Raw genomic sequence first — 21792 nt, 5'->3', positions numbered from 1 at the left:
GTTAAGCTGGACACCATCTGTCGAATTGATCGCTTCCCCATCTAGCTTCAGGAGTTGTTCTGTTAGTTGAGCGCGTAAATGGGATATGTAAACCACCCCGGCAGTCCTACAATCTAAAGCTAAGATGCCCTCAATCTCAACACAAATCATCAAGGAACCCACCCAGGTATACAACCTAAATCCGTAACCATGGGCACCCTAATAGACATTATCCTGACCAACTTGCCCTCCAAATACACCTCTGCCTGTCTTCAATCAAGATCTCAGCGATCACTGCCTCATTGCCTGTATCCGCTACGGGTCCGCGGTCAATACGACCACCCTCATCACTGTCAAACGCTCCTAAACACTTCTGCGAGCAGGCTTTTCTAATCGACCTGGCCCGGGTACCCTGGAAGGATTTGACCTCATCCCGTCATGTTGAGGATGCCTTGTCATTCTTTAAAAGTTACGTTCCTCACCATAATTAGACAAGCGATGCCCGTTAAAAATGCAGAACTAAGAACAGATATAGCCCTTGGTTCACTCAGACCTGACTGCCCTCGCCAAGCAACAAAAACATCCCTGTGGCGAACTGCAATAGCATCGAAGAAGCCCCCGATATGCAACTGTTCAGGGAGTCAGGCCCAAATACTGCAGTCAGTCAGGGAGCAAAGAGACAGCCTTTTTCAAGCAGAAATTTGCATCCTGTAGCTCTAACTCCAAAAAAAGTTCTGGGATACTGTAAAGTCCATGGGAGAACAAGAGCACCTCCCTCCCCAGCTGCCCACTGCACTGAGGCTAGGTAACAGGTACCACTCGATAAACTTCCGTGATAATCGAAAAACTTCAACAAGCATTTCTCAATGGCTGGCCATGCCTTGCCTCCTGGCGAACTCCAACCTTGGGCCAGCTTAACTACTAAACGAGGGCGATTTGCGAGCGGTAAGGAGCGGCTCAGGGAGCTCATGAGTGGCCCCCGCTGCTACTCCGCGCCAAGCCTCCCAGCTTCCTCCTTTACCAAAATCCAGATAGCAGCTGTTCTAAAGAGCTGGAAACAACCTGACCCATACAAATCAGCTGGGCTTGACAATCTTGGACCCCCTATTTCTGAACCATGTCCGCCAGCCCATTGTCGCAACCCCCTATTACCAGCCTGTTCAATCCTCTCCTTCGTAATCATTCTGAGATCCCCAAGGATTAGGAAAGTTTTGCCGCGGTCCATCCCCTCTTCAAAGGGGGAGACCCCCTGGACCAAACTGTTACAGACCTATATCCATCCTGCCCTGCTATCTAAGGTCTTCGAAAAAGCCAAGTCAACAATCAGATCACTGACCATCTCGTTTAATTCCCACCGTACCTCTCCCGCTGTGCAATCCGGTTTTCTGAGGCGGTCATGGGTGCACCTCAGGCCACCTCAAGGTACTTTAAAACGCATAACCCCAACCCAAAATCATAAACCGGCATCGATAAAAGATCAGTACTGTGCAACCGTCTTCATCGACCTGGCCAAGGCTTTCGGACTCTGTCAATCACCATATTCTTATCGGCAGACTCAGAGCCTCGGTTTTTTTCCTAATGACTGCCTTGCCTGGTTTCACACAACTACTTTGCAGACAGAGTTCAGTGTGTCAAATCGGAGGGCATGTTTCGGTCTCTGGCACCGTCTCTATGGGGGTACCAACAGGGGTTCAATTCTCGGGCCGACTCTTTTCTCTGTATATATCAAATGATGTTTGCTCTTGCTGCGGGCGATGTCCCCTGATCCACCTCTACGCAACCGACACCATTCCTTAATACTTCTGGCCTTCCTTGGACCTGTGGCTATCTAACCTCCAAACAGAGCCTTCAATGCCATACAACCCTCCTTCCGTGGCCTCAACTGCTCTAAACGCTAGTAAAACCAAATGCATGCTTTTCAACCGTTCGTCTGCCTGCAACCCCCGCCCGACTAGCATCACCACCCTGACGGTTCCGACCTAGAATATGGTCGACACTATAAAGTACTTGGTGTCGGCTAAACTGCAAACTCTCCTTCCAGGACCTCATATCAAACATCTCCAATCCAAAATCAAATTCTAGACGTCGGCTTTCTATTGTCCAAACAAAGCCTCCTTCACTCAGCCGTCCCAAACTTACCCTATTTAAACTGACTATCCTACCGATCCTCGACTCTCGGCGATGTCATCTACAAATAGCTTTCCAATACTCTACTCAGCAAACTGGATTGCAGTTTATTACAGTGCCATTCCGTTTTTTACTAAAGCACCTTATAACGACCCACCACTGCGACCTGTTTTTTATTGCCGCTAGTCGGCTGGCCCTCGCTACATGTTCCTCGTCAGACCCACTGGCCTCGCAGGTCATCTACAGGCTATGGCTAGGTAAAGTGCCGCCTTAATCTTGGCCAGGTCGCAGTTGCAAATGAGAACTTGTTCTCAACTAGCCTACCTGGTTAAATAAAGGTGAAATAAAATAAAATAAAATAAAAAAATCCACTCCGAGTTACTCTCACCAACTGAACGGTCCCCAACCTGTCATCCCATATGGATCAGCCAAAATGCAAGGATCCATTCCCTCCACAAACCTCACTCTCACTGGACCAGAAACATCCTTTTCATCCTCGGGATGAGGCCCGAACTCGGCGGTCCTCTCCGCAGGTAATACATCCAAACTCTCATCATGTTCCATCACTGAGCTACTAGAGCATGTATCCCTCTTTTTGCACTTCACGCCAACCCTCCTCACCACACTGCTTCCCTCTACACTCAGCTCCTTCTCGGTGGTCGTCCCTGCAGGTAGGCCCACTTCATCCTGGACTGGCTCAACCTCAGAGTGCTCACCACTACTGTCTGACTCCATTTCGAGATCATTAAGGTTCTCAAAAGAGAATGAAGACATGTAAGTCTTACTACTTGGTGTACTCAGGAGATAAATCTCTGATCTTAACAGCACCATTCTTTCGCATCATCGTACCTCCTGGTTCGTCTGCGTTTCAGTCTCCAGCTAACATTGTGGAAAGACCATCAGGTATTCCACCGATGGGTATTCATCAGAAGTTTTATAATATATATAATGCAAAAAAACACAGACATACTCTACAGTAGAGCTATAATACAGCACATAGCAGCCTCAGCCATAAGTTGAAATTGTATTTATTCACATAGAAACGGACTTTCAAAGACAGATATAGGCAATAGAGAGATGCAGTGTGTATTCTTTGGTAGCATATCACTGACATTTGATTCACAATCCATCTCTCTATTTGCACATGAAGATATACTGTACTCACTGTTAACTTCTCGCTGTCAGCTTTCTTTATCATATAAACATAAATTTTTCTTTCTATCATATTACATTTAGAAGATATTCTGAAAATATATTATTCTGCTGTAAATCCACTGGGGTTGTGCTATGCCCCTGCTTCTGTTGACTGGCTGGGACAAAAGACAGACTGTCCCCAGTGTGCAGGAAGAGGCCCTCAAGCCTTGATTCAGTTTGCTTTCCTGTTTTGGTTCCCCTTTCCACCCCAACCCCGCTAATTCTTTCCTGTCTCTATCTAAATCCCTTTGTTAACAAGCTCCTGTCCGGTCCTGATTCACTTAATCTGACGCCATAGAGCAAACACACATTCTGTTTGTGCCGCACAATTTTCCTTTTCTCTCTCGCTGTCTCTTTAACAGGCTTTACACAAGGTGATGGTTGCATGGTACAGAAATTCTTTGAGTTGAAAAAGGCACAATGTATATTTGAGAAAATAATTTATAATTGTGCAGTAAGTAACTGTGAAATGTTGTAATTAGAGTTTACAAATATACAAAATATCCCATAAATTTCAAAGTTGTAGTCATTGTAAAAGTATAAAACGTCTGACATAGATATATTTCCTAATCATGTCAACATTCTATCACATAAATGTAATTACAAATGCATCAATGTGCTTCCTACAAAGTTCCTATTAAGTAACTATAAAAAATATAAACAGTTTATTACGTCTTATAAACATGCAAAACCTTACAATAAGAATGAAAGTATTTTTATCATTATTCTACAACAGATATTGAAATTCTATAATTTCATCATGTAGAGATAACTCTCAATTGAGCGTTTTCAGTGCTGGTTAATTTTGAGACCCTGGGGCCACAGCGATAGAGTCAGTGAACATTAAGAAGAATTACAGATCAATGTGATTGGTCCTCTCAGCCCCTGTCCCTGCCCGCATGAAACTCTGGGACGAGGGCAGCAGCGGCAGTGAGTGGGGTGGAATAGCCTGCTGCCATACTGTGAAGACCAAGCATCAAACACTTCCAGCTGTAGCGAAGGGCCTTGCCGACATTCTGAAAGACAGAGCACACACACAGAGAGCAAAGTCAATAAACGGATCATCAATTAACAACCATCATCAGCAATACAAACCTAATCATCATTAAATGACTCATCCTATCTGCAGATGGAACATACAGTAGGCTACTGTAAGTGTGAGGATGATTTTACAACTTATCAACAGATCTTGAGGACAGAACTAGGTCAAGAATAAGGGATTACGTTATTAAACACATGCTCAGACCGAACCAATCTGCTCCATACTCAGACAATGGGCGCCCAGCACAGCAGGGGGGAAATCACCCCTCCTTTTTATTTGTCTAACTAAAATAAGCAGTGATCCCTGTGTTGAACAATAGGGTACCATGTTTAGTGTTCAGGAAAGGGCTGGCCAGCTGGCGCTATCCCAGAGTGTCTGCACTGGCTGCATCAGGGGATGTTCAAAAACACCAAAACATTTCCCAACCTGTAGTCTTAAAATGTATCACTATCAAGGCCGCAAATAAAACGTCCAAACACCCCTGTCACCTGCAGACCTGTAGCAACTGTAGCATTGATATTAGATGGTTATGTTTACAGTGAATTCATGGAGGCATGTAGCGGCAACCTTGATTTTTAACATGATTCGATGATCTTGTTATTTATAGAAGGCAATCACCCTTTTAATGTTTACTTGTTTCCAAGAAGTTGTCTTACACTCAGGCCTCCTCACATTTTACTATCTACATCCAACATGATTTAAAGCCCAGTCAATAAAATCATAAATTACTTTATCTTTGTGGCTATTCAGACGTTTTAACAGGTAGTGTCCATATACTGTATATAAATAAGGAAGATTGACAGCAATCAATATAACTGATTGGCAGATTGGCAGACTCTTTCCCAGTTATTATAACCTTATACACAACACACACCACAGCATGTGTGTGAGTGATAAAATCTGAACTTTCTAAACAAAGCCAAGACAGATAAGGAAGAAATGACATGTGACTAACTGCCATCAATCAGTTGGAAGGACCATAACACATCCCATACAAAGTACAGGAATAACCAAATGTAGGATTATGGTCACTTACTGCGCCATAATAACACTCCATTTAGTTATTTCTGTGCTTTGAATGGGGTTTGTTATGGTCCTTCCAACTGATTGATGGCATTTAGTCAGCCCTACATTTGGTTATTATTATTGTACTTTGTTTGGGGTTTGTTATTGTTATTAATAGCCAGCAGGCTACCCATATCCATGACCCTTCCAAATGACGTTGATAATCCCTCACCACAATGACAGAGAATCCATTCAGAGCCAGGTGAAGTGATGAGGGTTCAATGACTCTTTGGCAGTGTTTGTCGCAACATTCGCTGACAATCTCTAATGCTTATCCTGTAGCGACATATTTCAGAGGGTTGAGAGGTGAAACTACCTTGAAGCTTTAGGGACCTAGCTGGATCAGAGCTCTTCAGTGATTCAATGAGGCTTAGTCTTGGCTTTGTAATTGACCAGCGAATGTCTGAGCCTCAGCCCATGGGATAGTGCAGAATAGACATCCCAGAGGGAGTGTTGGCCTACTCACCTTGGAGAGGCCGCACACTTTAATTCACAGGCAATAAAGATAAAACACCAGGTAAAAAACTTAGGTGTTATTTTTTTTTAAACTACATTTTGAATCACAGATTAGGAATGTGACCAAAATAGCTTTTTACCACCTGAGGAACATTGCTAAGGTGCGGCCAATTCTCACTCAGGTTGGTACAGAGACACTCATCCATGCTTTTATTATAAGCAGGCTTGACTACTGTAATGGTCTCCTGTCTGGTCTAACCAAGAAAGCCATTAGTCAACTGCAAAACATACAGAATGCTGCAGCACTGGTACTGACCAAGACCAGATGGAGAGCACACATTACACCGGTTTTAAGGTCTCTGAGTTTTAGAATTAATTTTAAGATTCTTCTATAGATTTTTTAATCAATCCACGGTTGTGCACCCCAATACATGTCTGACATGCTTTTAAGTTATGTACCCAGTAGGTCCCTCAGGTCCTCTGGCACTGGCCTTTTAACTCTCCCGAAGCCTAGGACCAAGAGGCATGGAGAGACAGCCTTTAGTTATTATGCCCCCAGCCTCTGGAATAGCCTGCCAGAGAACCTGAGGGGGGCTGAAACTGTGGACATATTTAAAGGAGATCTTAAAACACATCTCTTTAGCTTTGCTTTTCCTTAAGGTGCTTTTCAGTTGTTCAGTTTGTGTCATTCTTTTGTTTTTTTAACTTATGTTTGTTGTGTAGTAAATATTTCAGCTTTTCTTTTCATTGTTTTTTGTTTTTTTCCCTGTAAAGCGCATTGCGTTGCATTCCCTGTCTGAAATGTGCTGTATAAATAAAGCTTGATTTGATATGATTTAGAACCTAATACAGCCACAACAACAACAGTGAACCCACAAACACTATTTACATGGAAATGGTTTTAAGAGCTATATTCTTAAACTTGAGTTTCTTGACAGGAAATATTTTTAAGTCAAAGAACTGCACCATGACTGTCTTTTCATGTTTTATGTTATGGTTTAGATATTCCCCTTTGACCCCAAACACAGTGTATCTAGCACAGTGGAACAGACTAACACAGGGAGAGGTCTTAAAACAATCTAAATCTGGAGAGAAGCCAGGCATGTGGGTTGTGGCAAGATAGGAAGATGCAATAAATATATCCACAGTGACGGATTGTATCATTCAACTTGTAGTTCATATTGTGTCACAATACAGGTGGTTTAACAGTAACACAATCAGTGTTGAAATCAAACAGTAAGAAACAAAGTGTTAGAAAATTAGAAATGATTAGAAAACAACAATCTGACAAATGTCAATCACAATAGATTGGTTCGTAATAGCGATTTCTTTCATGAAAAGCCTCTATATTGTAGTCCTATTTCACAATGATCTTTCGAGCTCTATGGTTTGTGTATCTTATTATTGATTTGACATCATTCAGTCATATGATGAATATCAGGCAATTTGATGCAGGTTTGATGGCCTGATGCCATATTGTGATAATTGTATCACGATAATGATATTGATTATGATATTGCCTTGAACTTACCCATATTATGCGCAACTATTACATACTGTGTTGGAAATTATACACTGAATGGGATTCAATAGTTGAAAGTATCTGAAAATGTAACATTGATATTACTGTCTTTTTCCTATTGACAATAGAAACATGTTATGATTATGAACAACTGAAGGTTGTTATACCAGTGTAATTATAACAAAACAGAATACATTTGATTTTCAAAGGTTATGTGCATCATAATGGTTAGTTAAGGATTAATTACCATTGAACAAAACATTGGTTAAAGTTAATCATTGAAGGGGGAAAAAACAAGACCTATTTTTTATAAATATAATAGCACAGAAAATAAATGCAGCAGTAACGTTTTTCACAAAAACTACCTTCTTGACTTTCTTGTATTTTTTCTTCTTCTTGTTTTTCTTTTCTTCTTTTGCTCTTTGCCTTCCTTCATCCTCTTCGACTAGGGGCTCGTACCTCTCCGGTAAAAAGGCAAAATGGATCTCAGTGGCGCACTTCTCTTTCTTTCTCCCCCCATCCTCTACCTGGGGGCCGGGGGTATCATTTGGTGCGGGGGTCTCATGTTGGTCCGAACAGTCTTCTTGTCGGTGATACCTGGATCCTTTCTCCGCTTGCCTCTCACCTAAGGACTCAGTATTATCAAATAACCTCAATACGAGAGATTTGGGCTTCATTGTTGTCTCTCAGGTGGTAGTTACAGTTGTTCTTTGTTGCAGTCATGGTAGAATGAAATCTGTCACTTGCTGCTATGTTGTCAACACAAGGTATGTGCTTGAATGGGCGTGCATTCCATTGGACTGCTGGCACGTTGCCCTTAAAGATGTAGTCAGACTGGTTTGTGCAGGAAGTTGTGTTGCATACACACATGATTTGTCTTTAACCTGCTAATTCATTGTAACATAATCTTGTGGATTAGAACCGCAGATTTATATACTATATAGGCCTAAATTGTGTTAAAAAGCAATACCCATAGCCATAGTGAAATGAGACATATAACGGGCCCATAATGAAGTAAATTGGCCCCTCAGGTCCCTGCCTGCCCAGCTACAACGCAATGCCGCCCTCTATCGGGCACATGAAGTAGAAGTAGGTTCAGGTGCATTTCTAGAAACCGATCCACAGTCAGTTTGTGTTTTAATGACAAGAGAGTGGAGCAAAGGTAATATGTAATATGCCCTTGGTGGTTTAGTGGAAATATTACCCTGGTGGTTAAGTAGAAATATGACCTTGGTGGTAAGCAAGTTTCTAGATTTATTAAAGCCTGGTTGGCGCACGACCCACATGACTAGAGAGCGAGCTGTGAATTTGAGAGCTGGTGTCAGACAGTCTAAATATATAAAGTTCTGGAAAACAGTGAACTGAAGCCTCAGGAGCAAGGAGAGGGCAGAGGACACAACAACTCATTTCCTTCAGGTAGGATATTTATTCTTGCAAATTGCTTTAATTATTAAGCCTCGTAATTTTTCATGATATGATCAATGTTTTCTAATGCAGAAATTATATGGGAAAGGACATGTCAGACAAATAAAAGTAGTGAAGTTCTTTCATGGAGAGTGAATGTTTTTTTCATTAATGTGCTGTTAAAGTGATTTAATTCCTATATGTTTATCAACCAATTCAATTAAAACACTCTGCCCATACATAAGAATTTGTAAGATACTTATCAGCATTAAATGGACAGAAACCAGTCTCAAAATCAATCAATCAATAGCGTTTATTCTCGAGAGTACTGACCATAGTACAATTTACATCAGGTTATATAATAATAATGATGTCATAGGTTTTAAAATGTCCTTCCTCCTCTCGGATACAATAGCAGTACAGTTAGCGTTCTTATTTTGTCTGCCACCTGTTAGACAATCTGCAACCAACCCAAGGTCTCTCCCCTCCCTGGGTAGAGACAGAATTTCCTGTAAGGAACACATCATTCCAGCCTGTCTGAAGATAACTCCATTCTTTCTAACAAGGAACACATTATATTCAACATTATGATTCATAGGTTCATTCATCCATACAGTAACATAGTAGTATTCTGTTTAGTTATAATTCTAAGTCAAATGTATACATATTTTAGTCATTTATTCATAAAAATCCCGTAACATGTGCCCATAGTCAGTTCAAGAGAACTACGTGAAAGATTTATACAAGTAAACAAGTCCACTTTAACAGTGAGACATAAACAAATGAAATCAGTGTATAAATTATTATATATTTTTTCTACAGGAGTATCAGACGTGGGTATTATGCCCATTTTCATGTGGCAAAAATAATATTTGCTGGATTTGATCTGTAACATACACAATTAATATAAACACAAACATCCTAACTTGAAATAAAGATTCTCAAAGTTGGCATTTTATGCGCTGTGTAAATTCCTGAAAAGCAGTCCTTATTCTTCATGAGAGGCCCAATCGACTTACTTCCAAATACTGTCCATAAAGAGAAACTTTTACCCTGGCCAGTATTTTAATGCAGTCTCTTCTTTATGTTTTTGCAGGAGCTTTCAAAAGAACGGCGGATACAGTAGTATTCCTGGAATGACTATGAACCACGGCCTCTAACAATATTTATTTCAAAGACATCCCAAATTTAGTCTGAAAAAAAAAGATTAAAAACAAAATATGTCTGTTCTAGAATTATTTTCACTAAGTGGCATGTCCATTATGTTTATTACCCTGAATTTAATCATCCTCATTTTCATCATTAATCGAAACACAAACCCTAAGAACTTCCCTCCAGGCCCCAGAGGTCTACCGCTGCTGGGGAACACCCTCAACCTGGACCTGAAGAGACCCTACCAAACCATGATGGAGGTAAGAACCCCTCTTTAAAATCCCTATCAACCTTGATGGAGGTAAGCACCCCTCTATAAAGACCCTATCAGACCTTGATGGAGGTACAAACCCATCCATAAAGACCCCATCAGACCTTGATGGAGGTAAGAACCCCTCTACACAGACACTATCAGTGACCCTGATCTGTTTCACCTGTCTTTGTGCTTGTCTCCACCCTCCAGGTGTCGCCCATCTTCCCCATTATCCCCGGTGTATTTTTACCTGTGTTCTCTGTTTGTCTGTTGCCAGTTCGTCTGGTTGGTGAAACCTACCAGCGTTTGTTACCCTGCTCCTGCCTGTTTCTTGATCCTGCTTTCTAGTTCTTCCCGGTTTTGACCGTTCTGCCTGCCCTGACCCTGAGCCTGCCGCCGTTCTGTACCTTGCCCCGCCTCACTGGATTATTGACCCCTGTCTGCCTTTGACCTGTCGTTTGCCTGCCCCTGTATTAGAAATTAACTTTTGTTACTTCGACACTGTCTGCATCTGTGTCATACTTGAAACGTGATAGTACGATCTGGCATGACTGACCCAGCAGACTCGGACAAGCTCCGCAACGCCCTCTCCTCTCAAGGAGTCACCATTGGAAGGCACGAGGAGTTGCTTCTTGGTCTTATGGAAGTTTTCCAGACCTTGGCCGAAGCCATGACCAAGCATTGAACACATTGCAGGAGCAATTGCGTGGGTTGTCTGTTAGGCAACCTACCACAACAGTAACCTCCTAGCCATTCAGTAACCTGGCTATTAGCAGCGCCACCTCCCTGTCACCCCGGTTTCTCGAGCACTTCGATGGAGAGTCGGGCACCCGTTGGGCATTTCTCACTCAAGAGTTCACTCATCATCAAACTGCAGCCCTCCTCCTTCCCCTCGGACCGCTCTAAGATAGTGTACCTCATCACGCTGATGTCCGGGAGGGCTCTCGCCTTGGCTACGGCGGTATGGGAACAACAGTCGGCGTATGCTTCAGTCTGGAGGAGTTTCTGGCAGAGGTAAAGAAAGTTTTTGATGCTCCATTGTTCGGAAGAGAGGCTTCCCGGAAGTAACTCCAGCTTCGGCAAGGCTCCCTCAGTGTGGCAGACTAAGCAGTGGATTTCCGCACGTTGACAGCTGAGAGTGCCTGGAACCCGGAAGCACTGTTCGACATGTTCCTGCACAGAGTATCGGAGGAAGTAAAGGACGAGCTTGCAGCCCGGTAACTACAGATAAATCTCGACTCGCTCATCACCTTGACCATTCGGATCGATGGGCGACTACGGGAACGAAGGAAGGAGAGGAGATTCGATTTCACTCGTCCGTCCAAGGATTCCACCTCGCCTCCGAGTTATCCCGGAAGTCCCAGACGGCTCTGGGAGTTCCCCCGGGAGCCTCCGAAGACTGCCGATTCACCTCTTCCCGAGCCCATGTACAGTTGAAGTCGGAAGTTTCCATACACCGTAGCCAAATACATTTAAACTCAATTTTTCACAATTGCTGACATTTAATCCTAGTAAAAATTCCCTGTCTTAGGTCAGTTAGGATCACCACTTTATTTTAAGAATGTGAAATGTTAGAATAATAGTAGATAGAATAATTTATTTCACATTCCCAGTGGGTCAGAAGTTTACATACACTCAATTAGTATTTGGTAGCATTGCCTTTAAATTGTTTAACTTGGGTCAAACGTTTTGGGTAGCCTTCAACAAGCTTCCCATAATAAGTTGGGTGAATTTTGTCCCATTCCTCCTGATAGAGCTGGTGTAACTGAGTCAGGTTTGTAGGCCTCCTTGCTCGCACACACTTTTTCAGTTCTGCCCACAAATGTTCTATAGGATTGAGGTCAGGGCTTTGTGATGGCCACTCTAATACCTTGACTTTGTTGTCCTTAAGCCATTTTGCCACAACTTTGGAAGTATGCTTGGGGTCATTGTCCATTTGGAAGACCCATTTGCGACCAAGCTTTAAATTCCTGACTTATGTCCTGAGATGTTGCTTCAATATATCCACATAATTTTCCTACCTCATGATGCCATCTGTTTTGTAAAGTGCACCAGTCATCCCTGCAGCAAAGCACCCCCACAACATGATGCTGCCACCCCCGTGCTTCACGGTTGGGATGGTGTTCTTCAGCTTGCAAGCCTCCCCCTTTTTCCTCCAAACATAACGATGGTCATTATGGCCAAACAGTTCTATTTGTGTTTCATTAGACCAGAGGACATTTCTCCAAAAAGTACAATCTTTGACCTCATGTGCAGTTGCAAATCGTAGTCTGGCTTTTGTATGGTGGTTTTGGAGCAGTGGCTTCTTCCTTGCTGAGCGGCCTTTCAGGTTATGTCAATATAGGACACGTTTTACAGTGGATATAGATACTTTGTACTTGTTTCCTCCAGCATCTTCACAAGGTCCTTTGCTGTTGTTCTGGGATTGATTTGCACCTTCCGCACCAAAGTACGTTGATCTCTAGGAGACAGAACGTGTCTCCTTCTTGAGCGATATGACGGCTGTGTGGTCCCATGGTGTTTATACTTGTGTACTATTGTTTGTTCAGATGAACGTGATGCCTTTAGGCGTTTGAAAATTGCTCCCAAGGATGAACCAGGCCTGTGGAGGTCTACAAATTTTTTTTCTGAGGTCTTGGCTGATTTCTTTTGATTTTCCCGTGATGTCAAGCAAAGATACACATCCACAGGTACACCTCCAATTGACTCAAATGATGTCAATTAGCCCATCAGAAGCTTCTAAAGCCATGACATAATTTTCTGGTATTTTCCAAGTTGTTTAAAGGCACATTCAACTTAGTGTATGTAAACTTCTGACCCACTGGAATTGTGATACAGTGAATTATAAGTGAAATAATCTGTCTGTAAACAATTGTTGGAAAAATGACTTGTGTCATGCACAAAGTAGATGTCCTAACCGACTTGCCAAAACTATAGTTTGTTAACAAGACATTTGTGGAGTGGTTGAAAGATGAGTTTTAATGACTCCAACCTAAGTGCATGTAAACTTATGACTTCAACTGTAACTAGGCAGAGCTAGGCTGTCTCCAGCTGAACGGCTAATCAGGCTTCAGATTAACTTCTTATGGCTGCAATCCCGTTAACGGGATGATATGAAAACAGCCAGTGAAAGTGCAGGGCGCCAAGTTCAAACAACAGAAATATCATAATTAAAATTCCTCAAACATACATGTATCTTATACCACTTTAAAGGTAATCTTGTTGTTAATCCCACCAAAGTGGTGTCCGATTTCAAAGAGGCTTTTCAGCGAAAGCACCACAAACGATTATGTTAGGTCACCACCAACTCACAGAAAAATTCAGCCATTTTTCCAGCCAAAGAGAGTAGTCACAAAAAGCACAAATAGAGATAAAATTAATCACTAACCTTTTATGATCTTCATCAGATGACACTCATAGGACTTCATGTTACACAATACATATATGTCTTGTTCGATTAAGTTCATATTTATATCCAAAAACCTCAGTTTACAATGGCGCCATGTTCAGAAATGCCTCAAAAATATCCGGAGAAATTGCAGAGCCACGTCAAAAAACAGAAATACTCATCATAAACTTTTATGAAAGATACATGTTTTACATAGAATTAAAAATACACTTGTTCTTAATGCAACCGCTGTGTCAGATTTCAAAAAGCTTTACGGCAAAACACAATATTCAATAATCTGAAAACAGTGTTCAACCACAAAAGTAAGCTATACAGTTACCCGCCAAATTGTGCAGTCAACAAAACTCATAAAAACCATAATAAATCTTCACTTACCTTTGCTGATCTTCGTCAGAATGCACTCCCAGGACTCCCACTTCCACAAGAAATGTTTGTTTTGTTCGGTAATATCCATCATTTATGTCCAAATAGCTATTTTTGGTAGCGTGTTTGGTAAACAAATCCAACGTCAGAAAGCGCGTTCACTAAATGCTGACGAAATGTCCAAAAGTTCCGTAACAGTCAGTAGAAACATGTCAAACGATGTATTGAATCAATCTTTAGAATGTTTTTAACATAAATCTTGAATAACGTTCCAACCGAAGAATTACATTGACTTCAGATGAGCGATTGAACAGAGCTCCCTCTCATGTGAACGCGCATGGTCAAAGCATGGTCAGGTCATGGCAGACCTGACTAATTCCCCTCTCATTCGACCCCCCTTCACAGTAGAGGCATCAGACAAGGTTCTACAGACTGTTGACATCTAGTGGAAGCCGTAGGAAGTGCAAACTCATCCATATCTCACTGTGATTTCAATGGGATCTTGGTTGAAAATCGACCAGCCTCAGAATTCCCACTTCCTGTTTGGATTTGTTTTCCACTTCCTGTTTTTCTCAGGGTTTTGCCTGCCATATGAGTTCTGTTGTACTCACATACATAATTCAAACAGTTTTAGAAACTTCAGAGTGTTTTCTATCCAATACTAATAATATGCATATATTAGCAACTATGACTGAGGAGCATGCTGTTTACTCTGGGCACCTTTCATCCAAGCTACTCAATACTGCCCCTGCAGCCATAAGAAGTTAAGAGCTGCCTGTATTGCGGGACTACTGGTTATTTTGTCTCCACCTGTCCACTAAAAGACCATGCTCACCGGTAGGAGCAAATACTCTGGTGGGCCATACAGAGAACTTTTCCTCTCCCCTTACTCGCACCCCTTTTCATGTCATGTTGCTGTGGGGGAACCAGTCGAAATCTCTCCTGGTGCTCATTGACTCTTGGGCTGATGAGAGCTTTATGGACGCTACCTTGGCTTCCGAGCTGGATATCCCCACTCAGCCCCTCTCCATTCCCATGAACGTTAGATCACTGGACGGGCGCTCTATACGCTGGGTCACCCATATGCCACCTCCATCAACCTACGTGTGTCAGAGAACCACAGCGAGACAATCCAGTTCCTGCTCATTAAGTCTCCTCAGGTTCCCGTGGTATTGGGATTCTCCTGGCGACACAATCCCCTCATTGACTGGTCTGCCGGTGCCATCATGGGTTGGAGCTCGTTCTGCCACGCCCATTGCCTGAAGTCAACGCAGTCTGCCCCGGGACATCTTCCTGGGTGCTCGGAAGTTGCCCCGGACCTCTCCGTCATTCCCGCGGAGTACCAGGACCTCCGAGAGGTGTTCAGTAAGGCCCTGGCCACGACCATATGACTGCGGGATTGACCTTCTCCCAGGCACCACTCTGCCCCGGGGATGACTGTACTCTCTGTCGGGTCCGGAGACCAAGGCTATGGAGACCTACATTGAGGACTCCCTAGCTGCCGGGTTCATCCATCCTTCTGCCTCCCCCGCCGGTGCAGGGTTCTTCTTTGTGGAGAAAAAGGACAAAACCCTGCACCTGTGCATCGACTACCGGGGTCTCAACGACATCACGGTGAAGAATCACTACCCGCTACCTCTCATCTCCTCGACCTTCGAGCCGCTCCAGGGGGCCACCGTGTTCTCCAAGCTGGACCTACGGAACGCCTACCACCTGGTGCGGATACGGGAAGGGGACGAGTGGAAGACTGCCTTTAACACGACCAGTGGTCACTACGAGTATCTGGTCATGCCATTTAGCCTTACCAACGCCCCTACTGTGTTCCAGGCTCTGGTTAATGATGTTCTCTGCGACATGTTGAACCGGTTCGTCTTCCTCGATGAAATCCTCGTCTTCTCCCGCTCTACCCAAGAACACGTGCTCCACGTCCAACAAGTTCTCCAACGCCTCCTGGAAAACCAGCTTTTTGTAAAAGCAGAGAAGTGCCAATTCCATCGCTCCACCATCCCCGTTCTGGGTTACTGTTACGTTCCCCAGTTTCTGTGTTGTGGTTTTGTTGGTATGTGTGTGTTTCAGGAAATGGCTTCCTGAAATTCCCTCAAGCAGCTGATTGGTCGGCCCCCATTTGATGATTGGAGCTGACCCTGCCCTCTCGTCAGAAACAGCTGTCTTCAATTACAGACTCCTTCTGAAGCAATATAAGCCAGTGTTATGTTGCTCAGAAGAGAGCTGAGGGTGATATCCTGTGTTGGTTGTTTCTCAGATAGAGCTGAGGGTTATATCATATGTTGGTTGTTTCTCAGAAGGAGATGATTAGTATGTCCTGTGTTGGTTGTTGCTGAGAGAGAGATTATGGTTATGTTCTGTGGTTGTTGCTGAGAGGGCTAATTGGTATGTCCTATGTTGGTTGTTGCTGAGCGAGAGCTTATTAGTATGTCCTGTGTTTGTCAATAGGACGCCGTTTAAAAAAAATGATTGACATTGTTTGTGTAATTCTGTTTCATTTGTTCCCAGGGGGGAAGGGGAAGGCACCTAGGGAGTGCTTAGGTAAGAGGCCCGCGGGCATACATAACCCGTAGTATTCACTGTCTATGCACACTAGGTAAGACCTGGGCGGACCACCCCCTGTATTTTGGTTAGCGCACCAGGTGGTGCTAAGTTAAGTAGTGGGTAGGCAGGTAAGGTAGGAGAGGGGGCTTTGACATTTACTTTCTTTGCTTTGGTTCCGTTCAGCCCCTTTCCCCCAAATTTACCGTGAGAAGGAATAAATTCCCAGTAAAGGGTCAATTCTCTGCCTTTGTCATCCTTACTCGCACCTACAGTCCCATACCTTTTCACTCCACGGGGAGTTTAGTTGTAGCAGGGTGTTGCGTTCCCTCTTCCTAGAGCCGTACGTAACAGTTACATATTCGCTGCAGGGAGCATACAGATGGATCTCGGGAAGGTGAGAGCGGTGGTGGATTGGCCCCAGCCTACGTCCAGAGAACAGCTGCAACGTTTCCTTGTATTCGCCAACTTTTATCGCCACTTTATCTGGGGCTACAGCACCCTGGCTTCCCACCTGTCTGCACTCACCTCTCCCCAAGGTTCCGTTCACGTGGTCCCTAGCTGCTGACCGGGCGTTCTGGGATCTCAAACACCGCTTCACCACAGCTCCCATCTTGGTTCATCCTGACCTGTCCCGCCTTCGTGGTGGAGGCCGATGCTTCAGATGTCGGAGTGGGGGCTGTCCTGTCCCAGCGGTCTGCCCTGGACCTCAAGTTACATCCCTGCGCCGCCTTCTCCCACCGCCTCAATGCCACAGAGAGGAACTACGATGTGGTAAATCCACTCACTTCATTCCTCTCCCCAAGCTACGCTCTGCCAAGGAGACGGCCAGGCTCAGGGTGCAGCACGTCTTCCGGATCCATAGACTGCCAGTTGATATGGTCTCCGACCGGGGTCCTCAGTTCTCATCCCGGTTCTGGTCATTGGATCGTCAGCCAGCCTGTCCTCCGTGTTCCACCCCCAGTCCAATGGCCAGACCCTACCAGACCTTGTTGGATGGAAGAATCCCTCTGACAAAAAAATACCCTGTTATTCAGCCTCTGTTTGACAAGACAACGGCTACAGCATAGGAGCTGGCTATACAACACAAACATATCTGGAACCAGGCTATGCTTTTTCTGCTTCTTTATCAGAACAATTTAACCCAGGTGCTTTGCTTGAACTATGAGTTCTTGACCACTTCATATCTATCCATCTTTGCCCAAAATGTACTCTCCACTACTCCCCTCACAAAATTCCTGTTTAGGCAATATTAACTGTTAGTTTGTCTCTAAGGATGTACAAAATATCCACGGAACTGGTGCATATTGGAACATGTTGTTGCTTGCATGCCTCGAAGATGATTTTGTTACACTTTAACAGAGATAGGACAAAAAGGAAACACATTATAATGATATATTTCATTCCCATGGGACATGATGTGATATTTGTGTTCCCTCTCACTTACCCCCCCCCCCCCCCCCCCCCCCCCCCCTCTTCTCCCCAGATGAAGGACAAGTTTGGCCCAGTGTTCAGTATTCAGATGGGCTTGCGTAAGATCGTGGTTCTATGTGGCTATGAGATGGTGAAGGAGGCCTTGGTCACTCAGGCTGATCAATTTGCAGAGCGGCCAGACATCCCACTATACAAACAGATCACCAGAGGAAACGGTACAGGCCAACCCTAACTGACCAAAATCTCTTTAATAGATCAAGAACCACATTATCTGTCTTGATTCTAGGCCCAAGCATGTTTTTATGTCAACCATTCAGTGTTCACAATGGCAGTTTACAGTGACAAGCAATATCTTTTATCTTAACGCAATGGCATGGCATTTTAAGTGGATAACTGCTGGGTAAAATCCATCCCACAGCAAACCTACAGGTCCACATAAAAAAGCAAAGGAATACTTTAGGTACCTACAATTATTCCTTATAACAGAATCTGTGACATTCTGACAATGTATCCTCCCCGTCAAAACAGGAATCATATTCGGCCATGGGGACTCCTGGAGGACCATCCGGAGGTTCACTCTGATGGTGCTCAGGGATTTGGGAATGGGAAAGAGGAACATCGAGGAGAAAATCATTGAAGAGTCAGAAAACCTTGTAAAAAGCTTTGCAGCTCATAACGGTGAGGCCATATTGGATCTGAAGATAAAACTACAAATACATAGATTATTCAACAGCCACACAAAATGCTACACATAGAACAATAAAAAAACACTCTTCAGCACATCATTGAATGAATTAACTTTGATTTTATTGACATTAATTCATGTGTTTTTATGAAACTATTGTGGCTGAGCCAGGTGATGGCTTCCAGACCACCATTCCTCTGAACGCGGCAGCATCCAACATCATCGTCTCTCTGATCATGGGCCACAGGATGGAGTATGATGACCCCATCTTTATGAAGCTCTTGGAAATGAACTACGAAAGCTTCAGGCTGGCCAGTGGACCGTTCATTCAGGTATGATACTACATGACAGTATTTGGGATACTTGTTGTTCCTTTCCGTAGAGGTATTAAAATGCTGAATACTGTGGTGGAAATTCTGCCTTTAACTAATAATGAGGAGAGGCAGAGTCAATAATCAATCAAGGAATTACTTTTATTAAAAACATGAGGCTGGTCGCACCACCTACGCAGGTGAAATGGAAAGCCTGCTGTACAAAGAGTACGGAAGCCTTATATAGTCAAGCTATCTTATGCAAGCATCTGCAAAACACGTGATCTTATGTATGTGTGTACAGAAGGAGAGACGAAACTGGGTTACGGGGTACAGACTATAATGAAAAGGTTGTCTCAGTCTGTCGTAACTGAGTGAGGACAATACAGTAGGTGTCAAAGTGACAGGAAGTCACTCCAGACATACTTCCTCTAACAGTAGCTCAACGGTTCCCCCAAGTTGGACAAGCAAGCGTCTTTGAATGTTGGCCCAAATGATGTATGTCCTACGCCCACACACACAAAACACCTTTCACCCAGAAACAGGCTCCAAACAGAACAGTAGCTCTATCACAGGTGTGCAGAATAACACTTTGCCCTGTCTCCAGTTAAGCTAAGAGGAACCAGTTTGTTTTTGTCAACTTTTGGCTGAGCTCCCAGACATCATGGGGTCATACTAAACACACAGAACAGTTAGAACAGGCCTCTACTAATACACACACACTATTTTCTGAGTTAGATTCTTTAACCATCTCAAGCCCAATGCCTAGGCTTAAAGAAGGATATTTTAGTACACATGCATTAGTAAGATTTAACAGAAAATGCCCGCACAATACACATTGTCATTGTAACATTGACGGAGTGAGTTGACAAGTAAAACAACTGCAGTGAATTTCTCACATATAAACATGGAATACCCATGCTTGATTCTCCAGCTGTACAACATGTACCCAGTGATCCACCCGCTGCCAGGGCCTCACCACAGAGTGCTGGCGTACCAGGACAACCTGAAGGCCTTCTTCAGGAAGAGTTTCATCCAGCACAGACAGATCCTGGATGAGAATAACTCCCGTAGCTACATCGGCGCATTCCTCAACAAGCAGCATGAGGTGAACCCAGGGGTCAATGTCAGTCACACCAACTATGGGTCAAAATGCCCTTTTGTACTTGGAAACCCTTTTTGAGGGGGGATAGAGATGTGCTATAGATTTGCCAGAAATTGATTTGAAATTGCCGCTCCCACAATACAGCATAACTCACTTCCTAATGGTCTCATGTTGTCCCATACCTAATGCCTTTCCTCAACTAAAATATATCCATTAGGAAAAGGATAATCCCTCTTCCCACTTTCATGAGTGGAACCTCCTGTGTTCCGTCACCAACATGTTTGTGGCTGGGACGGAAACCACCTCCAGCACCCTGGCCTGGGCTTTGGTCATCATGATCAAGTATCCTGAAATACAGAGTGAGTGAAACCACGTCATGTCACCAGCCATTTTGGATCAATGAGAAAAATAAGTTAAAAGTAATAGGCTACCATAAAGCTACCACCTTCTCATTCCACGGCATAAAAGTGTAATATGAAACAAACATACAAACTGGGATTGACTAACAAATGTTTAAAATAGAGAAGGTGCATATAAATACAGAAAGAGGTGAAATCTCACAAGCCCTCCTTATACTTGGTCTACTTCTTACGTCCTCTCAGGTAAGGTCCATGAGGAGATAGACAAGGTGATTAGTGGTTCCACGCCAAGGATCCAGCACAGGCAGATGATGCCCTTCACCAACGCGGTGATCCACGAGACCCAGAGGTTCGCTGACATCCTGCCCATGGGCCTGCCACACGAGACCACAGCCGACGTCAGCCTCAAAGGCTTCTTCATACCTAAGGCAGACCCACTCACAACTAACTAGCAGACACTAACTAACCTGCACCTTTTAATGAATCAACAATAACCACAGTTAAGCAAGACAGTTGTGGTAAAGCGAAATATACTACCTGTCCCCCATATGGCACCAAACAGCCTTTCCTTGACAATGGCACATTTAAATTTGTGTATGTGTGTAGGGGACCTACATTATCCCACTGCTGAGGTCAGTGCACCGTGATAAGGCTCACTGGGAGAAGCCGGATGATTTTTACCCTCACCACTTTCTCAACGTCGATGACAAGTTTGTCAAGAGGGAGGCTTTCATGCCCTTCTCCGCAGGTAACAGGAGACAGGTTGTGAACGTACGACTGATCATCCTTATGTTCACCAGTTGTAGTAATTCAATAGTGTCCATGCCAATAGCTTAGCATTGCATTGTGTACTACTAGTAGAATTGTCACAAGCAAAAGTGAGTTTACACACTCATCCTCCAATTCCTCTGCCCATCTCTCTTCCCAGGTCGTAGAGTGTGTGTAGGCGAGACTCTGGCCCGCATGGAGCTCTTCCTCTTCTACACCTCCCTCATGCAGCGTTTTTCCTTCCTTCCCCCCATCGGGATGACTGCTGACGACGTGGACATCTCCACCTGCGGGGGCCTGAGCCTCACCGCCCCACCCATCAAAGTACGGGCCCTGCCTCGTTTCCATGACACCTAGGGAATTACCCCAACAGCCTTGTATTTCAGATTTTCCTGTGTTAAGGGCAGTTATCACTTTCAGATGTCAGTAAATCAGTAGGAGACCTCATCTGCCTTGAATCTAAAACACTCAGGACTAACCATTAAAAACATAACTGTACAAAACTAGTTTTGTAAAATGTAACTGTACTGACAATTATTGTAGTCAAGCAATGGATATAAATGTATCAAACTTATCTAGACAATGACAAGGTCATTTCAAAACCTAACAGATGTATA

General features: G+C 43.7%; 2 protein-coding genes across 2 annotated transcripts; one reads left to right on the top strand and one right to left on the bottom strand.

The window, feature by feature from the left end:
- Window positions 1-3463: 3463 nt before the first annotated feature.
- si:dkey-126g1.9 (required for drug-induced death protein 1) lies at window positions 3464-8139 on the bottom strand. Its single transcript, XM_023999494.2, has 2 exons — window positions 7751-8139; window positions 3464-4316 (listed from the first exon to the last, which is right to left on the bottom strand). Exons 1-2 carry the CDS (start codon window positions 8060-8062, stop codon window positions 4179-4181), a joined length of 450 nt encoding a protein of 149 aa, XP_023855262.1. The 5' UTR covers window positions 8063-8139; the 3' UTR covers window positions 3464-4178.
- A 495-nt stretch (window positions 8140-8634) lies between these two features.
- Window positions 8635-21786, top strand: LOC111973424 (cytochrome P450 2K6). The gene is made up of 10 exons (XM_024000790.2): window positions 8635-8801; window positions 9886-10201; window positions 18000-18162; window positions 18476-18625; window positions 18804-18964; window positions 19878-20051; window positions 20266-20407; window positions 20651-20835; window positions 21014-21155; window positions 21336-21786. The coding sequence occupies exons 2-10, from the start codon at window positions 10010-10012 to the stop codon at window positions 21530-21532; spliced, it is 1506 nt and encodes a 501-aa protein (XP_023856558.1). The 5' UTR covers window positions 8635-8801; window positions 9886-10009; the 3' UTR covers window positions 21533-21786.
- The last annotated feature ends 6 nt before the right edge of the window (window positions 21787-21792 follow it).

This window comes from Salvelinus sp. IW2-2015, linkage group LG14 (genome assembly GCF_002910315.2).
Source record: "Salvelinus sp. IW2-2015 linkage group LG14, ASM291031v2, whole genome shotgun sequence".
In the NCBI taxonomy this organism is placed as follows: Eukaryota; Metazoa; Chordata; class Actinopteri; order Salmoniformes; family Salmonidae; genus Salvelinus; species Salvelinus sp. IW2-2015.
Note: the sequence above shows the minus strand (reverse complement) of the source record. Positions and strands in the feature narration are given on the sequence as shown.

Coding starts and splice junctions, on each gene's coding strand:
- si:dkey-126g1.9 (XM_023999494.2), bottom strand. CDS start 8,062: ATGAAGCCCAAATCTCTCGTATTGAGGTTATTTGATAATACTGAGTCC. Junction 4,317..7,750: donor AATACAAGAAAGTCAAGAAG/GTAGTTTTTGTG, acceptor TCTGTCTTTCAG/AATGTCGGCAAGGCCCTTCG.
- LOC111973424 (XM_024000790.2), top strand. CDS start 10,010: ATGTCTGTTCTAGAATTATTTTCACTAAGTGGCATGTCCATTATGTTT. Junction 18,965..19,877: donor CCAGTGGACCGTTCATTCAG/GTATGATACTAC, acceptor TTGATTCTCCAG/CTGTACAACATGTACCCAGT. Junction 20,052..20,265: donor TCCTCAACAAGCAGCATGAG/GTGAACCCAGGG, acceptor TATATCCATTAG/GAAAAGGATAATCCCTCTTC.